At 63.9% G+C, this 22,405-nt stretch overlaps 1 protein-coding gene across 1 annotated transcript in view; it reads right to left on the bottom strand.

Moving 5' to 3' along the window:
* CDX1 (caudal type homeobox 1) overlaps positions 1 to 3,054 on the bottom strand; it is a 12,541-nt gene extending 9,487 nt beyond the window's left edge. Inside the window, exon 1 of the mRNA XM_026063474.1 lies at positions 2,600 to 3,054. Coding sequence (XP_025919259.1) covers positions 2,600 to 3,026 — 427 coding nt within the window. The 5' untranslated portion in view covers positions 3,027 to 3,054. The remainder of the gene's footprint in view (positions 1 to 2,599) is intronic.
* Positions 3,055 to 22,405: the final 19,351 nt, after the last annotated feature.

The following is a 22,405-nucleotide window of genomic DNA, read 5'->3' as shown; positions in this document are numbered from 1 at the left end:
CGGGGGCAGCTCCTTGGCCGCGCGCAAGGGGATGATGGCCGATTTATTTGTCCCTTTGTATGCATGTAATCTAAGAGATACGACCTGCGCAACTAATGGTATTTTTTCACAATTCAATCAATCCGGCCGTCATGTAACTCAATCAGAGGCGCTTTCAAGCCGCTGCTCTATCTCAGACCCACTGCTGGCTGTAAAACCATTCCCTTGATCCAGAGGTGTGTGCTGATGTCTTTCTCCCCTCATTAATTTCCCCTCCCACTTTCCTCCTCCAAAGAAACCGGGAGGTTCAGACCTACAAAACCGGCAGAAGCTCCCAAGCCCCAGCTCCACTCGCCGCCCGAGAAAGCACTGCCGGGCTCGTGCCTGCCTTCGCGCTGGGGGCGCGCGAAGCGAAACTGGCCCCAAGAAATCCCCCTCCTCCAGCCACACGCACGGAGCCACTCGTGCACCGAGTCTGGCCCCCAGCAGTGCTCTGCTGTCCTTGCCGGGGAGCCCGGGACAGGGCGGCGGGGAGGCTGGGGCGGCCGAGCCCGGCGGGCAGGGGGGCTGCGGCGGGCAGAAGGGCGCGCGGTGGGCAGAGGGGCGCGCGGCAGGCAGGGGCGCGCAGCGGGCAGGGGCGCACAGCGGGCAGGGGTGCACAGCGGGCAGGGGCGCACAGCGGGCAGGGGTGCACAGCAGGCAGGACGGGCCGTGGCTGGGCTGGAAGCGGCAGTGGCGGGGGACATGAAAGGGCGCGGGCCGGGCAGGACAAAGGGGCAGCCGGAGCCCCGCACCTCCGCGCCTCGCTGCCAAAGGAGCCGGCCCCATCTCCATGACAAAGCGAAGCCCTTGTCAATTTGGGCTGGCCCCAAGGGGGGACCTGCCCACCGCCTTTGAAGTGGGCAGCGGGGGCCCCGGCCCAGCGCGGGCAGGGGGCTCTGGTGGCCCAGACACTTCCACTTCCCCCCCAGGTCAGGAGTTCAGCGGGGCAGGACCCGGGGGACAGTGGGGACAGGACCCTGAGGACCTGGGGGACAGCGGGGACAGCACCCAGGGGACAGCGGGCAGCACCCAGGGGACAGCAGGGCAAGACCCAGGGGAAAGCAGGGCAAAACCTGGAGGACAGTGGGGACAGGACCAGGGGAACAGCAGGGACAGCACCCAGGGGACAGCAGGGACAGGACCCAGGGGGACAATGGCGACAGGACCTGGGGCACAGCAGGGACAGGACTGGGGGAACAGCAGGGCAAGACCTGGAGGACAGTGGGGACAGGACCCGGGGGACAGCGGGGCAGGACCCAGGGGACAGTAGGCCACAGGCAGCACAGCGGTAAGCACCGGAGCAGGGACACCACCAAGACAGCGTACGGCACCCACGCTGCGCCCAGTGCACGCCCTGCACCCAGCGTACGCCCTGTGCCCAGCGAGCCCGCGCGCACGCACATGCAGCGTGCAGCACATGCACAGAGCGCCAGCACCCGCCCCGCACCAGGCACCTTCCCCAAAGCCGCCACACCTTGCACACACACTGCATGTGGCACACCTCCCCCCAGGCTCACCGAAGCCGCACATGCACACGGGACGTGGCGCCTTCCTCCAACACACGGTGCCTTGTGCACACACATGCAGCACGAGGCGCCTTCCCCAAGCACACAGCACCTTGCACACGCACCTATAGCACGAGACCTTCCCCCAACGTGCAGCACCTTGCACGCACACATATAGCATGAGACCTTCCCCAAGCGCACAGCACCTTGCACAGGCACATACAGTATATGGTCCCCATGCACAGTCCCTGACACATGCACCATGTATAGCACCTTATACACACACACATACAGAGCACATAACACCCCCCCACACACACACACTGCATGCAACACCATACACGCACACACACGGTGCATACAGCACCTTTCCCCCATGGATATACATATGGCACCTTCCCCGCACACATTCATACACACTTCCTCGCACTCATACACGCTACAGGTGCCACACTCACTGCAGAAGGCACCTTCCCCGTACACCTATGCACCCGTCACGGGCTCTCACCCACACCAGCACGCCGGTTCGCACTCCCCTGCGCACACCCTGTGCACAGCGCTTGTACCCTGGGCTCTCGGCAGCGTCCGTCCCCAGCAGGCAGCCCTCCCCACGGCTCCCGCGCTCGGCCGCAAGCCCTGCGCGTGCGAGACGCCCCGGCCGGCACCCCCTCGGGGCTGGCAGGGCATTCCCAGCGTGGGCGACCGTCCTGGCACCGGCGCCACGGGGTGGTTTTCCAACCACACACAGTGCGGAAACCGTGCACTGAACCCAGCAGCCAGCGGTGTGGGAAGACAGGGCGATCCACAGGCTGGTATTCCCGGAAAAGCCCTCCATGCCCATCCTCACCCCGTGCCGCCCCGCTGCCCTGGCCCCACGGCTCTCCCCAGCAGGGTCCCTTTGGCTTTTTGGCCTGGACGTGCAGCCAAGGAGAGGGGACGCCAAGCCATGCGCGCCCTCCCTGCAGCCCCTGCATGGGACAGACGCGGAGCAGGATCCGGCCCGGCGGGACTTTGGCATAGGGTGGCTGTACGTGGAGGAAGGAGCCGGGGTGCGGGGAGGGGGGGTCACTCACCGCTGCTGCTGGTGCTGGGAATGCTGCGCCTCATCCATTCGTAAGGGGTGCGCCGCTGGGAAGTGGGGGAGAGCTGGGGCACCGCGCTGCTGATGGGCGGCGGCAGGAGTCCCGAGCCCGGCGGCTGCATGGCGTTAAAATCCGGGGGGCTGAATCCAAACTGCCCCGGGGCGGCGGCGGACGAGGCGGCGGCGGTCCCGTACGAATGCCAGTCCTCCTTGGCAGGGGTGTAGGGAGAGCCCCAGGCCCCCGCGGGCTGCCCGTGGTGCGGGTCGCTGTTAATCCCCGGCACATGGTGGTAGCCGGCAAAGTCCGAGTACTGGGGCGGCCCCGGCACGTAATTCTGGGGGCTGAGGTTGAGGCTGGGGTGCCGGACGGGGCTGGGATACATGTTGGCGTCCTTATCCAAAAGATAGCCTACATACATGTTGGGCGCCCAGCCCCGCGCGCATGCTGCGCCGCCGGCTGGGAGCCCGGTTCGGCGGCGAGGCGGCCGCCCCTCCGTCCGCCCCGCGCTCACCTGGGTGCCTTGGGGAGCTGTGTCCCACGGGCCAGGCGCCTCCCTGCCCCGAGGCTTTTATTGGGCCCAACCTCTCGCAGCATTTGCATTGAAAGGCAGGTTTGCATTTCAAAGTGCAGGAACCCCGGCGGCGGGGCGCGCGGGTGGGCGGCAGCGGGGCGCGTTCAAGCCTCTCCGACCCGGCCGAGGCGGCGGGCAGGGCAGCTCCGGGGGGGACGCTGCCGAGCGGGTGTCCCCGGGCCGCCGGCTTGGTCGCTTTGCCCGGCTCTGGGGACACCAGCGCGCCTCCGGGGCTGCCCACGAGGATGCCCCAAGGGAGCCCACGCGGTTGCTAGATCCAGCGTCACCCCAGGGTGACGCTGACCTGGCCCGGTCATGGGGAGCYGGGGCTGAGCCTCCGTATTAGAGCCCGGCTGGGGACAGGGGACAAGCTGTGCGCCTGGTGTCGGACCCGTCACCCGCGCTGGGGGACGCCGAGCCCTCGCGCTGGGGCAGCGTTTTCCCGCGCCYGGCGGCAGCATCCACCTGATCCAGAAGTGGGAAGGGGCCGGCGCTGGGTACCCCATGCAGTGAGATAATCCAGGGGCAAACCCCAAGCTGGCAGCCCCTTCCAACCCTAACCTTGCAAAGCAAAGCAAAGCCCAGCCCCAGAGAGCAGGACAGACGGACGGACAGAGCCGGCTGCACGCAGGGAGAGGCCACCCCCAGACCCAGCAGGTTCCCCCCCCAGGAACAGGGGCATCCTCCACTCTCACGCCTCGCCCAGCACAGCCTCTTGGGCCAGCCGTTGTCCTGCAAGGGGGAAATCAAAAGGAAATCAATAAAATGCAAAGTGCCGGCAGCATCCCCTGGATTTGGGCAGCAGCCCAGCCCCCGGGAAGCAGGTCCGGCCAGGATCCTGCCCCGCCACCTCCTTCCCCGCTAGCATCCTGCTTCGGCTGCTGCTGGCCCCTCCGCGCAGACACAGGCAGCAGTGCAGGCTTGGTTTTCCTGCCCAAACCGAAGCACAAGCCCGCAGAGGCTGCCAGGAGGATGTTTGCCACCTCTCCGAGGCCACCTCTCCCCGTTTTTCTGCACCGGCCACTTCCCCTGCTAGATAGAGGTGAGGGGTAAGGCCTGGCCTGGCCTTTGCCCTCCCGGAAACAGCCGGGGATTTGATAATAAGAAACAGGAAAAAAAAGAAAAAGAAAAAGAAAAAGAAAAAGGCAGAGAAAAGAGGATTTGGGATGAAATTAATATTGAGAGGAGAAGGTAAAAGAAGACAGATGTACAGAGCTTTTCCTGGTCACAGTGATGAACCCGGGAGCTGCTTTCCGCGTGGGGCGGACTCGCAGGTTTGTGGCRGCAAAAGGGAAACGACTGCAAAACCTGCAGAGCCTCTCTAATTTGGGGAGCTCGGTGCATTTTGTAGACAACCATTCCTCGCCTTTTTTCCCCTGCCGCCGGTGGCGCAGGTGGCCGAGTCAGCCAGCGGGCCGGGGCCCGCGCTCGCGCCCGAGCCGCTCCCCCCCACAGCACCCTGCRCCCGGGCTCTCGGCGCCTGGGCAGGATGGGAGCGTCCCGGAGCCCCCGCAGCAGCRCCGTTTGCTCGAGGTGGCCTGTGCCGGAGCGTGTGCCGCAGCCTCCCAGCCGCCCCCCCGGACAGAGCCAGGCCATTCCTGCCCTGGCGAGCGAGCGGCACCCGGCTGCAGCGGCAGCGGGGCGGCACCCCGACCCCGGGGCCCACGCGGCTCCGGCGCAGCCCGGGTGCCCATCGCGTTGCTCCAGGCTGAAACAAGGCAGGAATTTTGCACGTGGTGGGATACACGCTCCCTGCAAGGAGGAGGGAGCTTGGCTGGGATTGCAGGGAGATGGGGAAGGAGGCAAGGTGCAGCCGCAGCTACAAACAGTGGTGCAGACGGATGGAGGGAGACAGAAAACAGCTCCTTGGCGGTGGTGCTGGGGGAGGCACCAGCACTTTGCATGGACGCTCCCAACGGCAGCGGTTCGGGACAAACCCTGTCCATTTGGACTCAGACCCGGCTGCTGGATCCGCTCCTCCAACCCGTGTTGCTGACACTCCGTGCCGCAGGGTGGCACGTCCGTGGGGCCAGAGGTGCTAGGAGAGGCGCGTGGTTAGAGGCATCCTCCTCGCCCCTCCGGTTAACGCGGGCCGGGTGCCCCCGCGGAGGCGCCGGCACGGTCCTCCATGTGCGGCGACCCCCGGCAGTGGGAATCCCTCGCCACCCCGAGTTCACACCGCACCGTAGCCTGATTGATGTGTCGTATAATCCCATTTATCCCGGTTCTTTCCCAAGGTCTCGGTGCAGCAGCAGCTTTGTTTAAAAAGAGAGCCAAGGCCACCTTCCTCCTCCTCCTCCTTCCGCCTGCAAAGACGCCCCAGGTTGGGGAGAGGAAAAGCAGAGGGGGCAGAAAATCCCTGGACACGGAGAGGATGGTGGGATGTGCAGAGGCATCCGAGTGGCTGCCATGTCCCACCCCAGCGGCGGCTGCACGCTTGCTCGGGCTGGGTTTATTCCCATGGCCCGGAGCTTCGGCATGGGCTCGGTGGCCACGCAGGGCGCGATGCCAGCCGGCAGCATGCAGCGCAGGGGGCCGGTGGGGCCGGGCCAGCACCCCGCGGCCGCGTCCCCTCCCCGCACGGCAGGTGACAGGCTCGGCCGGGCACCGCGCCGCCAGGTGCCTGCTAACAGCCGCGCCGCGACGGCCCGTGGCACAGGGGATGGAGGGCGCCGGGGAAGACGGCTGGGCCATAAAGATCCGCCGACGATAACTTCCCTCTCTTCCTCTTTTTCGGCCTGTTTATTACCAGCGGGGCACAGTTTATGCTGGGGAAAAGTTATGCCGAGGAAGGAGCCGTTCGTGGGCCGGGCGGCCAGTGAGCCGCTGGTGTCCCCCTTGCAGGCAGCTGCCCCGGCTCCCCGCCGCGCGGTGCTTGGCCGAGGATCATTCCCATGCCCAAGCCCGCGGAGCGTCGCTGCTCTCCACGGCCCGGCCAGTCCTGGAAGCAGCGGTTCCCACATGGCTAAAGGCTTTTCCAAAGAGCATCCTCGCAGCCAGACAGGGCTAGAGACGCCAAGCCCCAACTCTCCAGGGCAGGGGCTGCTTTGCCAGGGCCAAGAGCCCCTGGGTTTTCCAGCTGGGAAGGGCAAGAGGCAGCCCTACCTTCTCGCCCACCCTGGAGACCTCCAAACCTCAAAGCCAGCCTGGAGAACCCCTCAGTCCTGACAATTCCCAAGACTGGAGGAAGCCGAGCGGATGCAGCTTTCCCCGGCTCTCCCCGGGGCTCAGCGCTGCTATCCGTGAGTGAGTGATGCCATCTCCTGGAAGCAGGCGGGCCGGGGAGAGGCGTGCTGGGAGGTCCCCAGGGCCGGGCTGGCATGCCACATGGAGCGGGTTTGCAAGGGGACCGCAGCCCCGAACACTGCGCGGGCCGGGGGGTCAGCAGCGCGATGGCGGGGGGCRCACGGAGGAGGCGTCCGCACTGGAAAACCATGCCTGGCTCAGCCCAGCACCTGTGGGACCAAAAGAAAGCCAGCCGGGATGACAGACAGGGTGTCTGACCACCACGGGGCCGAGCCGCAAGGAGCCGTCAGGGGCTGAGAAACCTCCCTCGGCTTTGAGACAGAGTTTGATTAAAAGCCAGGAAAAGGGATAAACTGATGCGGTCCCAGTCCTGAAAGCACCAGCCCTGCCCGCCTGAGGCATCCCTGCTGGGTGGCACGGGGCTGTGTCCCATCCCAGCTGGTCACCTATCACAGAGCAGCTCCACCTGCACGCCCACTGGGTCACCACGAATGTGTTCAAAAGCTGTCTTTCCCCCAAAAAGCGGTGCCCCTTGCTCGTGCCGGCAGCCGGCTCTCCCGCGCTGACCCCTCTCCCCGAGCCCCCGGCCCCGGCGGCTCCCCAGCCRCGTGCCGCCGAGAGCAGTCCCGCAGCCAGGGCTGGCGCCTATCACCACCCTGCCCATCGCCCTCACTCACGGCCCTGGAGCTAAGTAGGAATGTTGGCTTCCTCGAGGGAAAATCCGGGAGGTCTTCAGAGAACCAAGCACATGCTGGTGGCCTGGAGCAGTGGCCCAGTTTCTCCAGCTGAGCCCCAGGCTGGGGGACCTGCTTTCTCTTTCCCCAACTCCAGCTCCAAGAGGTCGGAAACGGCCTTCCCGGCAAAACGCAAGAGCCACAAATCTGGGGACCAGCTGCGAGCGGGCACTGGGGGCGGTGACGCACGCTGGCACGTCTCATTGCCGCACGGCGGATGCTGGGCCCCCGCTCCGGCCGGTCTAGCGGGTGCAATTCCCTCTGCACCAGCACAGCGCCGGGCGCTTGCCATGCCGCCGCGTGGGTGCTGAGCACTGCCAACGCCTCGGCGGGGAGAGCGAGCCCGCGCGGGGAGCCGCGGGGTCCCCGAGGCTGCCGGGAGCCGAGGCCGGGGCGAGCGCTGCCCCGCGCGCCGGCGGGGAGCACCCCAAGCTGCCCGCGGGGCTCCCTCCGCCGCGGCGTTTCAGGCCCTGCAGGCGCCGCGCACRCAGAGGGTTAACGCTTCCCACATTAAGTGGCTGCAGATGTGTGGGAAAGTCTGGGGCGACCGGACGGCACCGCTATTAGTATTCACCCAGGAGCCTGCGCCGCCTCCCGGGGCTCCGCGAGCACATTTAATACCAAGGCCCGTCGCGGGGGTTAGGAAGAGTGCGTGGGACGGGGGCGGAAAGGCCCCTTGCCGGGGAAAAGGCGCTGGGCTAGCGTCATCCCTGCTGCTGGCTGACGCGGCCGCCTCCGAGCGCCTGGCTCCTCCGGGACGGGCCATCGCTCGCAGCGGATGCAGCACCGGGGTGTGCAGCCGCGCGGCTCCGTGCTACAGCCCCACGGCATGGCGCTCCAGCCCCGACACTGCCCGGAGAGCCCGGGAACGGCCCTTCCTCCAGCGCTGCAGGATGCATGAGCCGGGGGAGCTCCCCAGCACTTCGACTTTGCCGGCTCATCTCCCTGGAAGGGGCCCAGCACTTTCTGTCCCCGGCCCTTCCTCCCGGCACGCCGGGCACTGCTGACACCCACTGCCGTCCCGGCAGAGTCCCCGGGCAGCGGGGCCCTGCATGGGGTAGCAGTTCCTCCGGAGGAGGGCTTTGGAAAAGGCTGGAGGAAATATCTGTGCCGCTCTCCCGAGAGCTCAGTCCAGCTGGGAGCAAGTGCTGGCAGCTATCACGATCGATGGCTTGCCCAGATGTTATTCTGTGCTCCCCAGCACCCGTCACCTCTCTCTTGTGGTCTGAGGTTCAACACCACATCAGAGCGACGCGCAAATTCCTGGGCCGACTTTCCGCCAAGAGAGGCTCAGAGGGATTGCAACCCCGGGGGAATCTGGCCCCGTCACCGCCTGCAGAGGAGCAGGAGGCTGAGCTCTGCCTCGACTTTCTCACCTGCCTCTCACCTGCTGGCACACGGGGCCCCGTCACTGACGCCAGCACGTCCTTTCTCACCGTTGCATTGAGTCCTCCTCCCTGGGGCGCTGGGTGGAGAACGGCTCTTCTCCGCCTCAGGCCCAAGCTTTTCTCAGGGTCCCAGATCCATCTGGGATGGGGGCAGGAGGTTGGGATGCAGTTTTGATCCCGGTGTCGCCAGCGCAGTCCAAATACCCCAGAGTGTCCCTATCTCAGGGGCTGCTTCATGCACCCGAATAGCCGCGCTGCGCTGCCCCAAGCCCCCGTTAACACTCGTGCCGCTTATTTGGGCTTGCCCGAGGCTGGAAACCTCAGCTGAGAGGGGCTCTGGCAGCCCACACTGCAGCTGTCCCAGCCCCAGGGAATCGCTAAGTCCTGCAAGCGCCACCAACGRGGCTGCGGGAGCCAAAAATAGAGGTGAGCAAAGAAGGGGGGGGTGAGGCAGAGGTAGGTGAGCTGCTCGCCTCCGCCCACGCGCCTGCACGCAGCGTCCCTGCGGTGCTAGCGCTTCCTCCGAGCTGCCCTTTCCCAGGAGCTGCTTTAACCCCAGCGCACTCTGTTCCTAAACAAAACGCTCGGCCCYGCACGCTCGCAGCAGCCGCCTGCTTCCCGGGATGCTGCAGGCTCTCCCAGCATCCCAAAACAACRGCCCATGAGCCGCGAAACTTATCTCGGGAAAGGGTTTTGCTCGCCCAGGTTGTCCTTGCTCCCAGCCTGGGGATGAGCGCTGGGGTCACCCGTCTGCACGGAGGAGAAGGGGGAAGACGGCAGAGCTGGGGCTCTTGCCCTCAGGCATGGTTGGAGCTCACTTTTCCTCTCCCTGCTCCCTGCCAGGCTGCGTGGCCACGAGCTCCCATCGATCCTCTCTCAGGAGCTGCTTCCAGGGTCTGGGAAGCAGCTTGCAGCTGAAATGGGAGCACCGCAGCCCCCTCGCCACTGTTGGCTGTCCCGTTGCCTGCCAGCCCCAAAAGTGGCCAGCTCCGCTCAGCAGGGATGCTGGCGTCCGAGGGCTGCAGCGCCAGGCACTGGGAGAGCCCCAAGGCCAAGGGACCCATCCCTGGTGCAAGGGGACAGAGGCGGGAGGATGGTGCTGCTGGGTTTCTCCTTTGCTGGGCTGGGAGCAGCGATGTCCCACCATCCCGGAGCGGGGATGCTGCAGGGCACTGCTCTGCAGAACTATTCCCACCCACATGCCCCCGTGCAGGGATCCATCGGACGTGTCTCCGTCCCTTGGGAAAAGTGCCGGGAACAGCCATGTGCACAGCACGTTCCCTCTCTCGCCTGCGCCCCACGTGAGCCCAGTCTCACGCTCGCGGGCTCCGGCTCTGCACGGCAGATGGTCCCACACCGTGAGGGGCCGCCCGGGCCCCCTCGCCACGTGGCCCCGCTCACGGGGCCTCCACGCAGCTGCAGCCAGGGACCCCGGCCAGACCGGCGCAGGGGATCAGCAGGGTTTCGACACCACCGCTTCATCCAGCTTCACGCCACCTCCCCGCGGAGCCCAGCGCATCCCCTCCCCATCCTTAGGGACATCGCTCCAGCATCCTCCCTTTTCCCCATCATCCCTCTGCGCTCCGGGCTCAGCCGAGCCCGTATCTCCCGCCCGGGCTGCGGCTTTACCTGCCCGGTCCGCACACCTCGCCCAGGCACAGGGCCAGYGCATTTTGCACCGCGCAAGCCCCATGCGAAGCGCATTGTATGCTAATCACCCGGGGGTTCCCGCAGCCCGAGCCCTCGCTTCCCTTTGCCGCCGCCGGATGAGAGCCCGGAGTAAGACGCTCCCGCTTTGGTTTTTCATCAGTGAATAGAAAACGCTGAGATAACTGGAGATAAGTCGCAATCTCTTTGACTCGCACAGTGAATCATTAGCTGTCTCCGCTGTGCACGCTTCGACCTAGCAGAGCCGGAGGGGAGGATGCTGCCTGGCAAACAAACCGGCCCCCAGCTTTCAGCAACGTGGTCTTTATGGGAAGGGTTTGGGGGTTTTCTTGGAAAAGGGAGAGAGAAGCGTAGCTTCTCAGGGGAGCCTTCTCCTTAAGGAAACATTGTATTTCCTTGTTTTTTCTTTTTTGGAGTCAGATTAAGGCACAACCCCAGGAAAGAAACTGAGGCAAGAATTGACCGTTCAAAAGACAGCGTCCGTCCGAAGAGTGTCTGCATCTTGTTTCATTGGCAAAGCAAACTGCACAGTTCTCCTCGTGGGCCAACAACAACGTTTTGTCTGTTCAGAGATTCCCACAAAATTTGTTCAAACTCAAAGGGTGGGGGACACTTAAAGCACCTTCATTAACCTGCTTCCAAGCCCTTACGGGCGCTCAGGCATCGCCTGCCCGGAGCGCACATGCCTCGTGCGGCCGGGGCGGGAACGGGAGCACCGCGGGTCTCTCTGCAAATAGTGGAAAAAGAGAGGCAGGTCCTGCGGGCAATTCGGCTCACTCCTCCGCGCGCCCTCGAGCACCCCGGGAGGGTTAAAGCGCGCGGCCGCGTGCGCGTTGGCGGTCCCCGAGCGCTGGCCTCCGTGGCCGGAGTCATCGTCCCAGCACGGCCGGGGAGGCATCCGAAGGGACTGCGCGGAGTCAGCTCGGCACAGGCCTTCTTTAATAAAAACATGAGTCAGCTGCTGGCGTGGGCAGCGGATTTTCTAAACATCCCCTCATATCCTGAGAAAGGAGGGAGAAAAAAAAAAGAAAAGGGAGGGGGGGCTTGAGAAAAAAAAAAAGAGAAAAAGAAAACAGGGAAAAAAGCTAGAATTGAAAGCAGACGCAGGGAGAGGGCAGCTCCCTTCCCTCCGCTTTAAGGAGGCGACAGCCGGGCTGTTCGGGCTCCTTTTGTTTCCCGTTAGCTGGGCCCTTGCTGCTCCCCCCCATCGGCCGCCTGCGGCAAAACCCCCCTCTCTTTGCAGCCGCTTTGGCTTCTCCCCCTTTTTCTTTCCTTTTTTTTTCTTTTTTCACCTCATCGGGCTTGTCTGTCGGGCTCTAATCGAAAGTTTTGCTCTTCCAGCGGTCCCGGCAGAGGGTGGAGGGAGAAAGCAGGCAGAGGAGGAAGTCGGCCGGAGTCAGCTCCTCATTGGAGCGGGAGCCTCCCCCCTTCTCCTCCTCCCGAGGTCTCTTTTATTTATCCACGCACACGCACACGCACACGCACACGCGTGCACACCCCTCCGCCTGCGGCCGTCCTCCACGCCGGGGCCTCGGGCGGCCGGACCCCCTGCCAGGCGGGCTGGGGCTGCCCGGGGCGCTGCGGGATGCGCTAGGGAGCAAACGGAGCCCTTGGCTGCAGCCCAGCCCTGGCACAGCCTGTCCTTGCCTTTTTCTTTTTTTTTTTTTTAATTCCCTTCCTCCCCCTTTTACTTCTTCCCTTCCCTCTCTTTCTCCTTCAAGTGGAAAAGCCTTGCCAGCTGGGGAAGGCAGCCGATAAGCAGAGCGGAGGAGGAGAGCAAGGCATTCGCGGAGGCCAGCGCCCCGGGACGCGGGGCACCGGCGCTGCGGCCCCCGCGCAAGGTAAGCCCTCCGCGGCGCCGTGCCGCTCGCCCCGCCGCTCGGCCCCGGCTGTCACACAGGGACACCCGGAGCACGGAAGGTGGTGCGGGCCCCCGGTGCCCCAGCGACCTCTCCTCGAGCCAGCCCGGCTCCCCTCCGAGGGGGTCGGCTCCCCCGCGAGGGGCTGGTGCCCCGGCCCCTGGGAAGGGAGTTTGCGTTTGGCAGAGAGCGGCCGAGCTCCGCAGCATCCCGCGGGAAAAGCCGTCCCGTGGGAAAAGCCGTCCTGTCAGCTCGCGCCGTGCTGCCATGAGCTGCTCCTGGCCTGGGACGATGGGGCACAGAGAGCAGGGCACCCACGGGGACGCCGTGCCCATAGGGCAGGAGCGTGGGGACCCCCCGCTGCAGAGGCAGCCGAGCCCTGGGGGGATTTCGGCTCCCCCTGTGCAGCGCAGGGGCTCGCGGTCCCGCCAGCCGCAGCCCCCTGCGCCCCATCCCGGTGTGCTCCGTCGGCAGGGGGTCACCAGGTTTCGTCCCCCGGCTCCGCAGCTATCAGAGAGCTGGGATGCGCATGGGAAGGGGCCGGTGCCCATCGCAGCGAGGCGTCTCTCGGAGGCGTGAGCGTGCTTATCCGGGCAGAGGGGCTGCAAGGTGAGCCGGCCCGCGGTGACGCCGGGGCAGGGGCACTGTGGGACACGAGACGCCTGCTGGCGAGAGGGACCCCCTCGCCTGCCTCCCCGCTGCCCATCGTGCGGCTCCGAGGCCAGCGGGCTCTCGCTGAGTTAGGAGCTGCTCGGGGCAGTGCTTTGACTCGTGTTTCCCCCCCGTGGTTTCCATGGGTGCTGAGCGCTTTCCAGGCRCTGCAGGACTGCTGGAGCTTTAACCGTCCAACGCAGCCACGGTTGTCCCTAAATGCTCCCAGGGATGTGCCATTTCTGTCACCGGCCCTTGGCTGGATTTCTCTCCCCATGGGCCAGGCCGGCCCTGGAGATGGATGTCTGCAACCCCAGCACTCACACTGGGGCTTTTCGGGGCCACTGCAGGAAGCAGCGTGTGTGGGGTCACCTGGCAGCAGGGAGGTTTTCAAAGCAGGGTTCGGGGTGCCAGGGGATGTTGTGCTGCCCCGTCGTTGTCCCAGAGTAGCTGGGGCTTCCGCTAAAGCATCTGGCAAACAGCGAACGCAGCAGCTGCTGGAAGGCCGGTGGCAGGGTTCGGCATACAAACCCCATCTGCAGGGTCTTGGCAGGCTCTAAGCTTCTGGATGTTCTTCCCTCAATGACGAGGGCTAGCAAAGTTGAGCCTCAGTGCTCCCCAGGCCATCCGCTCCCTCCGACACACGGCCGGGAGAAAGCGTTTGTGCATCCCATGGTCCCGGGGAAGTGGCACGTTTCCTTTCGGCAGCCTGAGCCGGCAGCAGAGATAAGGCTCTGCCCGGCAGGAGGCACACGYCGGGCTGATTCGGCGGTGGAGCAGCCAGGTAGCCGCCTCTGGGCTGGCAGCCTGCCCTGGGCATGTGTCTGATGGGAGGCTCAAAGTCGCTCCTTGATGTTGCTGCWGTCCCAGCACGGCTGGCTGGCGGCCCATGCTGCCGTCCCTGTCCCGGGACAGCGTCCCCAGGGCCAGGAAGCACCTCTGAGTTGGTCGATGCATCAAGAGGGGTTGGTGCTTGGGAGAAGTCACAGCAAGCCATTTGCAGCACTGAAAGGGTTTTTTCTTTCCCTAAAACCAAATGTCCCTTCCTCCATCTCAGAAGGATGGAGCTGAAGGCCGTAGCCGCCTCAGTACCTGTCCTTGACTCGCCTCCCACAGCCCCACACAGCCCTAAGCTGGGTGCCAGTAGTCTGTAAGGGAAGCACGGTCTAAACACCAGCACGGGAGAGGCACAACCTGCTGTAATACCGCAGTCGGTGTACTTAGCAAAGGCTTGTCGTCAAACGCTTTGGGCATTTCTAGTAGGGTCCTGCAGGGCTCTGGCCTGGGCTTGGTTCTGCGCAACCTTTGCATTAGCAGACTGGACGATGGCAGAGTGCATGTACTAAATACCGAGCTGCTGCCAGGCTCGGGTGGGCAGCCAGGACTTTGGCAGATGAGAGCTCAGAATGATCCCAGCGGGCTCAGGGAGGAGCCTGGCGTCAACAAGGCAAAAATGAGTCGGGACAACATGCTGCGTTTTGGAAGGAAGCATTAAATGGCTGTACATGATCTAGGGAGCTAACTGTCTCGGCAGCGTGTAGTGTGGGAAAGGATCCGGGGGCTGCAGCGGACACAAACCAGATTGCGCTGTGCAGTGCAGGGAAACCAGCAGCCCTTCCTGTGGGCTGTGCCGAGAGGAGCACGGCTGGAGGCGGCGTGCACTGGCCCGTCCCACGCCGGCGTGCAGGGGCCGGGTCCCCTCCGCCGAGCAACGCGGGTCCGGCCGCTGAGTCTGGGCTGGAGCTCCACGCTTCAGCAGAGGTGCACAGAAATCAGGAAGGTCTGGGGAAAGCACCACGATCGGAAGGCCAGAAAAGGTTGCAAGAGGGCTGAAAGAAGGGTCGATGGGGCTGTTGAGTCGCTGAACGCTGGGCAGAGGCGGCATGCAGTGCTCGAGTATGTGAAAGGTCGCTGCAAAGAAAAAAGTTAGCTTTTAGGGAAAACTTCTCTAGGTTTAAAGACAGGCTGCCCAGTGAGGCCAGGTGCCGTCAGCACCGCAGGTTTCCCAGACCAGGTAGGCAGCACCTGGCTGGGAAGGATGCGGCCCCGCAGCACGACAGTGATGTGACGGTCTCCCCTCCAGCCTCGTTGTTCGTGGGTCTGTGACAGGATGTTTAATACATTCAAAACAGTATTGTTACGCAGAAAAGAGCGTGGAGTCATTCTCCAGCACTGCCAGGGCAAGAAGAAATTGTCCTAACAGGCAACAGAGTAAAACTGAGGTTAGGAAACTCCTCCTGGCCGGTGCCGCGCAAGAGGAGACTGCGTTGGCCGGCCGTAGGGTCACCCTCGAGACAGACCRGTTGGACTGGCAGCGTCAGGGGTGTCCATGCAGGCTGTGTCCTGGCCCACGCTGGGCCTGGGAGGTCTCCTGAGGTCTCGTCTGACCCTGGAGGTCCGATGCCCCGATGCCCATCGCCGGCCCGGCTGCAGACCGAGGCAGCCACGCTGGCCCTGGGGCCCGGAGAGGAGGGAGGTGCAGGACAGCGTGGTCCAGGCTGGCAGGAAGCATCCTGTCTCCACGAGGGAGGATCCAGGGCTGGACGCTTCGGGGAGTTTGTTTGTGCTTAAACCGAGGGAAAGCAATCCCCCGGCGAGGATCTGCGAGGGGAGCATATAAACTGGGTATTGTTTCCTGAGGGGCTGGAGCGGCTCCAGAAGGCTCCTTCCGCTCTGCCAGGCAAATTGGACATAACGAGGCTTGTTTTAGGGGTGGTTATTTCCCCTCCTCCTCTCCCTGCTTGCCTAATTAGGCTCCCAGAGCCCAGCGCACCTCTGCCCTCCTCCGTTCCCAGCGGGGACGCCTCTTTCTGGAAGCACGGTGGTTTCCGGGAGCCGCGCGGGATGCAGATCCAGACGTGCAGCGGGAGGCAGGGGATACCGCGATGTGCCGGCCATCTCACCCTGTCCCTTGGTTTCCCCAAGCCCCTGGGCTTTCACCGCAAGCCCTGCAGGTGTCCTGCTGCAGAGGGAGGCCGGGCACAGGGCTCAGAGGGGTGCTGACATGGCCCGGGATGGACGCCTGGGATGCAGGCTGCTGCACGACCCAGCCCGCGTTTCTGCACACCTTCTGCTCCCCTCTGTGCTACTGCTGACCTGGAGGCCCTAAGGTGAAAAGTAATGGTGATATGAAAAGCCTGTGCAGGAAGGGAGCCTGGGAAAGCTCCCGTGGAAAGGTTGTTGCCCAAAAGCTGGAATTTGCGCAGTGTAAATGGCGTACGGCCTTCTGCAAGCATTGGTGGGCTCATCGGCTCCCGTGCTTGCGGGCATGCCGGCATGCTGCCGGGGCCGTGCCCACCGGGCTCCTCCAGCACCGTCCCATGCTCTCCCCAACCAGGGAGCGAAGGGGCTCGCAGGGCGCAGAGAGGGGCAGGAGGCTTTTGGGTGCGTGAGCAGAAACGGGGCAGGGTTGGAGAGCGCCGGGTGCAACCAGGGCTTTGCACCGGGTGTCAGAGCCCCGGCGGCAAACCCGGACTCCAGCCGGAGCGTGCTGGGAGACAGACGGAGTGGGAGGCATCGGCTCCCTGCTAAGGAAAGGTCTCCCGTCCCTGAGCCCAGGCTTTTGGGCAGCTTCGCCCCTGGTGGGGCTGAGACGGGGCCGCTGGGAGCTCCCCCAGCTCCAGCACGTCCCCCAGCATCGGGTGACGCGAAAGCCTGCCCCTCCGCGCGGGGCCCCATCCTGCTCGGCCCTGCGCGCCGGGCGCTCTGCCTTCCCCTTTCTGGCCCGTCTACCACGCAAAAGAGGCTGTGACTGAAATCTTAATGCTACCGAGACGCAGTAATTGGCACCAATTAAATTGCTACATTCATGTTTGAATTGCTTTAACTGGCGAGACACACTGTCTTATTTATACAAAAAAATATGTTTGCTTGTGGGTTTGTCTGAACTGGGGCCAGGAGAAAATAAACCGTTTCAAGCTCCGCTCTCTGAAAGCGCATTCTCCACTTGCAAACTGGAAGTCACCTCGGTTTCAGTATTTGCCTAGCAAATGGCTGCAGAACAGAAAGCCCCGCTCCCCTCGGGGCTGAGCACCCCCAGCACCTCGAGAGGGTCCCATCCGCTCTGCCCTCCCCTCGCCCGGCTGCCAAGTTTCTCTCTGCAGCCTGGGAGCCTGCTGGGAGTGCGTGGTCCGATGCAGAGAGCGATTGGTCCGACTCCTCRTGCAAAGCCTGGGACCCTGCCCAAAAAGATTTACCGCCAAAATACATCTGAAAGGCAAAAATCTTTGGGGCATCCTTTATTTGTGCCCGGCCTGAGCCCCTGGGTCACCGGCATGCTGCAGCAGGCCAGGACAGGGGGCAAAGCGATTTGCCCAAGGCCGCCGCAGAGGCAGAGCCACGAGGAGCCGGCGCTGTGTCCCCAGTCCCAGCCTCCGTCCCTGGCTCCTTATCCAATTACCAGGCTGTTTTGGAAAAGCGGCACCAAATCTCCAAAACCAACTTCCCTCCCTACCTCCCCACCGATTTACTGCCCTTTCCCACCAGCGCCGCGTTGCCCAGGCCGAGCCCCGGCTCCCGCGGCCGGGCGCAGGGCTCCCTGACCCGCTCCTCCCCGACCGCGGCTCTGCTCTGCAGCTAATCCTGGCCACGAGAGCAAAAAACCCCATAACAAAGCAATTAAGCTCGGGTCCCTTGCAGGCAGCCGAGGAAAGGAGCCCAAATGCATCCACGCAGATTATTTCCCTCCTCCCTGGCAGCGCTTCTCGGGCCCGCGTCTCACGGAAGTTTTCCAATTAGGACCAGATTGCTGCCGTTCGCCGGGACGGGGCCTGCCAGCCGCCCGCGCCGGGATGCGGGCTTTGGCACGGGAGACCCCAAAACACTGCCTGCTCCCGCGGCTTTGCAAAACTCCTGCGTTCTTCCCGGGGCCGACACTGGAACGCAGGGAGGGAGGAGCAGGAGATGGCTCCGTTCTGCTCCTGTCTCTCTCGCCATCCCTCGCAGAGGATGATTAGTGGTTAATTAGAGCCAGCCAGGCCCTTCGCACCCCTCTGCGGCCCGTGCCCCACCGCAGCAGCAGCACTGGGGAGCGGGAGACGGGACTCCRGTGTGTTGGGGGCTGCTTTCCTTCTGGCGTCTCCCTTATTAAAGCATTCCCTTTAATTAATAAGGGAAGACCCATCGTGGCTCTCTGGCAGCCGCGGCATGAGCCGAGAGCAAGGAAACCTCTGCAGCTGCCGGGGCACCGGCGCAGTAGCTGGGATGGCACCGGCCCTCGTGCCCGCTCCCTCCCCGCTGCCGCCAGCGCTGGCTCTGCCTGCGGCAGGGAAGCAGCTCAGCCTTCCCCGCGTGGCGATCCGGCACGCTCAGGCACGGCGAGCGGGTTGGGCAGGCTGGATGCTCCCCCAGGACACGGCCAGCCCCGGCACCCCCGTGCAAGTCCCCCGCGTGCAGAGCGGGGCGGCGAGGCTGCTGCTCCCAACGCCCCCAGCCCTCCTTTCCCGGCCCCCCTCGGCCCTCACCCGGGGTTTTTCCCACAGCCCAGGCCAAGCTGGCGAGCTCCCGGGAGCGAGCGCCGGCCCCGGGGCCTGGCCTTTCTCCTGGAAGCGGAAGTGGGGGAGCATGCGCGGCCGGCAGGGCAGTGAATACCGGCGCTCGGGGCTGGGGGATTTATTTATAACGCTGGCACCTCTCCAAACAGATGTTTCGTTTTATTTTGAACTTGCACTGAATAGGTCACTCGTTTCCTCTGTCTCCCATGGGCTTAATGGAGGGGCAACGTGGGAGGAATTAGGGGTGAGAGAGCAGTGCTCAACTTGGTCCCATGGCTCCCCGTGCACGGTCCTTGCAGGGGCACGTGGCAGCGCGCACGCTCCCAGGCAGGCCCGCGGGCCCCGCGTTCACACGGCGGGTCGTGTGCTGGATTGCACGCGTGGCCTCGCACGTTGGGAGAGGCAGCTGCAGCCGAAACAGGGCTGCGTGGGGATGGCCACCCCGCGGCGCCCAGGCACTGACCCGCACCTGAAATAGCTGACCCCGGGGCTGTGGAATCACACAGCTGGAGCTTGGCACGGCTCGTCATCCTTCCCRGCAGCCTCCCCCTCTGCTTTGGAGTCACAGCCCTCATTTTCGGCTGTCAGATGCTGTCGAAGCCTGTGACAGAGCTTGGGAGCATGCACGGCTTGGCAGGAGGATGCTGGCTTTGCTAACTCATGTCTTGCTGGCTCCTGCAGAGCATCGTCCCTGCAATAGCACCGGCCGCAGCTGCCCCTCTCCCCACATCCTTGCGGATGCCGGGAGCAGCCAGGGAGGATGGAGAGGCTGCAGCCGTTCCTCCGGCTGTGGGAAACGGTGATGCTGTGCCGGCACCTGCGTGCCCGAGCGTCTCCAGGAGGAGCTCAGYGTGGGCGGTGGGGACCAGGGCCAGAGCGGGACTCGGATGCACCTCTTGCAGGTGCAGCGGGGACCGGGGTCGGGGCACAGGCTGCGCTCGGGGCAGCCCCTGCTCTCCTCAGTCTGCCCCAAGCCCGTGGCAGGGCCAGGCCGGGAAGGTCCCCCGGGCTGCGGGYGCAGCCGGCCTGAGCGCGGGCTGCCCAGGGGACAGCAGCTGCCCCTGCTTGGACCATCGCCCACGGAGCCTGGGCCGCACCAGGGACATGTGGTTGTGGTTTCAAGTGCTTATTCACAGCCAGCAGCTCAAGGAGCTCTGGCAAAACCTCTCGGAGGACTTGGGCCAGCGTCTGTGATGTTGTCTGCGAGTGGGGTGAGGAGCAGAGTTTGCAAAATCTCACCTGTGAGTGAGTTAAAAAGAAAAAAAATCAAGCCCAGGCACAGTGCACGTGGGCTCCAAGTCTCCCTTGGTCTCCCCAGCRTGGGGGTGAAGCGCCAGGGCCCCCTTCACCCTGGCAGGCAGCAGCGCGAGGAGGATGGGGGCCCCGTGTGCTCAGTGAGAAGCCAGGGAAAGCACTTCTGGGGCTGCACGTCTCGGGCAGGGATGCCCCGTCGGACCCCGGAGGCTCCCAGCCCCTCCGCTCCTCAGCCCGGTTTCAGATTTCCTACCTCTGCGTTTTGTCATCAGCTGTTCATGGGCCAGGGACAGGCTCCCCGTGTGTGCRCGCTGCCTAATTCCAGCCGTGTGCTGGGAAAAAGAAAAAGGGCCCTGTGATGATAATCTGGCCTGTGAGTAAAGGCGGTGTCATGGGAGCCGAGGGACCCCAGAGGGGAGATGTTGCAACTCCGGACAGTTCCAGCCAAGGAAAAAAAAAGGAAACACTGAGATTTATTTAGATTAAAGGGTGGGAAAGAAGCAGTCGTAGAAGCAGGGGGGAGGGTGGCAGAGGGAAACAGGACCAGCCGAAGTGTTTCCCTGCCAGACAAGCAAGACTTGAGTTTCAGGGGTCGCCAGCCGTTGTTCGGGGAGCTCTTTGCCTTCGGAAGTGGGGGACGGTGCCCTGGGCTGGGAGAAGCCCTCCATCCCTGGCTGTGAGCAACATCAATCACGGGATCCATCCAGGGCTTTCTTCTTGCACATGGGCACCCATGAGCTCACTTAATGACTCAGATGCATTTAGACAAAGAAGAAATAAAGTATATTTTACTTGCCGCTAATTTGCACCAGATGTCCTTCGCCTGCTTGGCAGGACCCCGAGGCCAGCGAGCATTGTGGGAGAGCCGGGAATCGCAGCCCGGCTGGGGCTGCGCCTAGAGGACAAGGGGAGAGCGGGAGAGCTCGAAATAGAGAGCAAGAGGAAGGGAAAGGGATCGGCGTCTGTGCGAGAAGCCTGGCTTCGCTTCTCYGCTCTGCCTTTGCCGCGGCTCTGCTGACGCAAGCCCCGCGAGCCGGCCTGCCCCAGCAAGCTGAGGCCGTGCTCAGCACCCCTGCCCAGCGCCGCCGGAGCGGGGAGGCTCAGGCAAGGGAACAGGACCGCACAGGCTGATGGACACAGGAGTTGCCCCAGGAACCACAGCCGTGTGGGGCAGCAGGAATTTGGGCTTGTTTGCCGAGAGGGGGCCGTGCACCCCGATTTCCAGTAAAGAGCACATCCCCTCCCCGGTGACCAGTGGTCCAAGGCTGCTGTCGCTGCAGCCGCGGCCACGCTCTCCCTCCCCAGCGTGCAGCGCCTGCTCCCTCCTGATTCGCCTCCTACACAGGCTGGCTCCCAGCTCCTGTGCTTTGGGGTGCTGGCAGGCCCTACTGGTTCTCCAAATGGCATGAGTGGTTTTGGGAAGAGGCAAAAAATGCAATCTAGAGATGCTCGGGTGGTGGGCGGTGAACCAAGAGGGCCACCTTGGCATTGATCGCCATCCGTTCAGATCTCCCCTGGGTTCTGCAGAGCTGCAAACGGACCCGTCCCACATGGGCCAGTGCTTCAGGATGGTCAGCATCATATGCTACTCATGCCAGCAGCGTTTGCCACGCATGCAGAGATACTCTGCTGGGAGCACAAGTGCTGAGAGCAAGAGTTGAGGGAAGGGGACTCAGATGCATGGCGGGACATGCCAAGCGACGTCAAAGTGAGCCCCTGCCTTGTCACCCAAGAATATTCAAGACTGAGCCCACAAAATGTATTTTGAGTATTAGCAAAGGCATCTTTGGTTTAGTAGCATCCTTAAACAAGAGACAGGTTTGGAGCATGGGAAACAGTTATAAATCAGCAAGGTTTGGTGCAGCTCAAGCACCTTAGCAAGACTCTGAAAGGTGGGGAGGAGTGGCAGAGATGGCTGATGAAATTATGCCTCCCTAAAGGAAGGTGGGACTGTCCCCAACAGAGGCTGGATGCAGCCGTTCCTTATATCCAAAGCTGTGGGCTTCACCCTGTCCCACTGCAGAAATTCAAGTTCATCAGCCAAAGAGGCATCGCTCCCTCCGGGCACCATTCGCAGCAGCGAGGGGGGAACAGGAGTGAAGGCAGAGGAGAAGGTGCAGCCATTGTAGGGTTTGGGAGGCAGGAGAAACGAGGCCGAGCTGCTCTGGAGAAGCTGCAAAGTCATGAGACCAGGAATCACAAGACTTGAACTCTGTCCTGGCTTAGCCACGGACATGCTGCTGTAGTGCCTGCCCCTCGTCCTGCGGTGCTTGTCCCTCGCCAGCTCTCGGATGCTTTCATTTCCACGAGCGCTGGAGCGGGCTGGGAGACCCAGAAGCCCTAGAGCTGGCTCCTTCCTCCCTCGTCTCGCCTGCGAGCACAACACGCCTGCAAGAGCTGCAAGCTGCTCTGGGCATCAGGCAGAGCGACCCGCCGCGTGCGCTCCCGCYGCCTCGCGTGCAGCCCGCCGCCCGGGCTGATGCGATTAAAGCAGAGAGATAATCCCGGACAATGGGGCTTTGTCCCCCGGCAGGCAAGGTYGCCCGTATCTGCGTCTCGTTTTGACTCGGACCCACTCGGAAACATTCGCAGCCCTTCAGCGCCCAGCTCTGGGCCTCGCTGCATGGCAGYGCGGAGGCGAGAAGGGCAGTGGCTGCTCAAAGCTGGCGGGGAGCCTTCCTCCCCGTGGCACTCAGCAGAGCCCCGGCATGGTTGGTGCATGTCCCCGGGGAGCCTTCCTCCCCGCGGCACGCAGCAGAGCCCCGGCACGGTCGGTGCACGTCCCCGGGGAGCCTTCCTCCCCGTGGCACTCAGCAGAGCCCCGGCATGGTTGGTGCATGTCCCCGGGGAGCCTTCCTCCCCGTGGCACTCAGCAGAGCCCCGGCACGGTCGGTGCACGTCCCCGGGGAGCCTTCCTCCCCGCGGCGCTCAGCA

This window comes from Apteryx rowi, unplaced genomic scaffold (assembly GCF_003343035.1).
Source record: "Apteryx rowi isolate R43461 unplaced genomic scaffold, aptRow1 scaffold_2, whole genome shotgun sequence".
NCBI classification, from domain to species: Eukaryota; Metazoa; Chordata; class Aves; order Apterygiformes; family Apterygidae; genus Apteryx; species Apteryx rowi.
The sequence above is the reverse complement of the archived record's forward strand: the minus strand, read 5'-3'. Positions and strand labels throughout refer to the sequence as shown.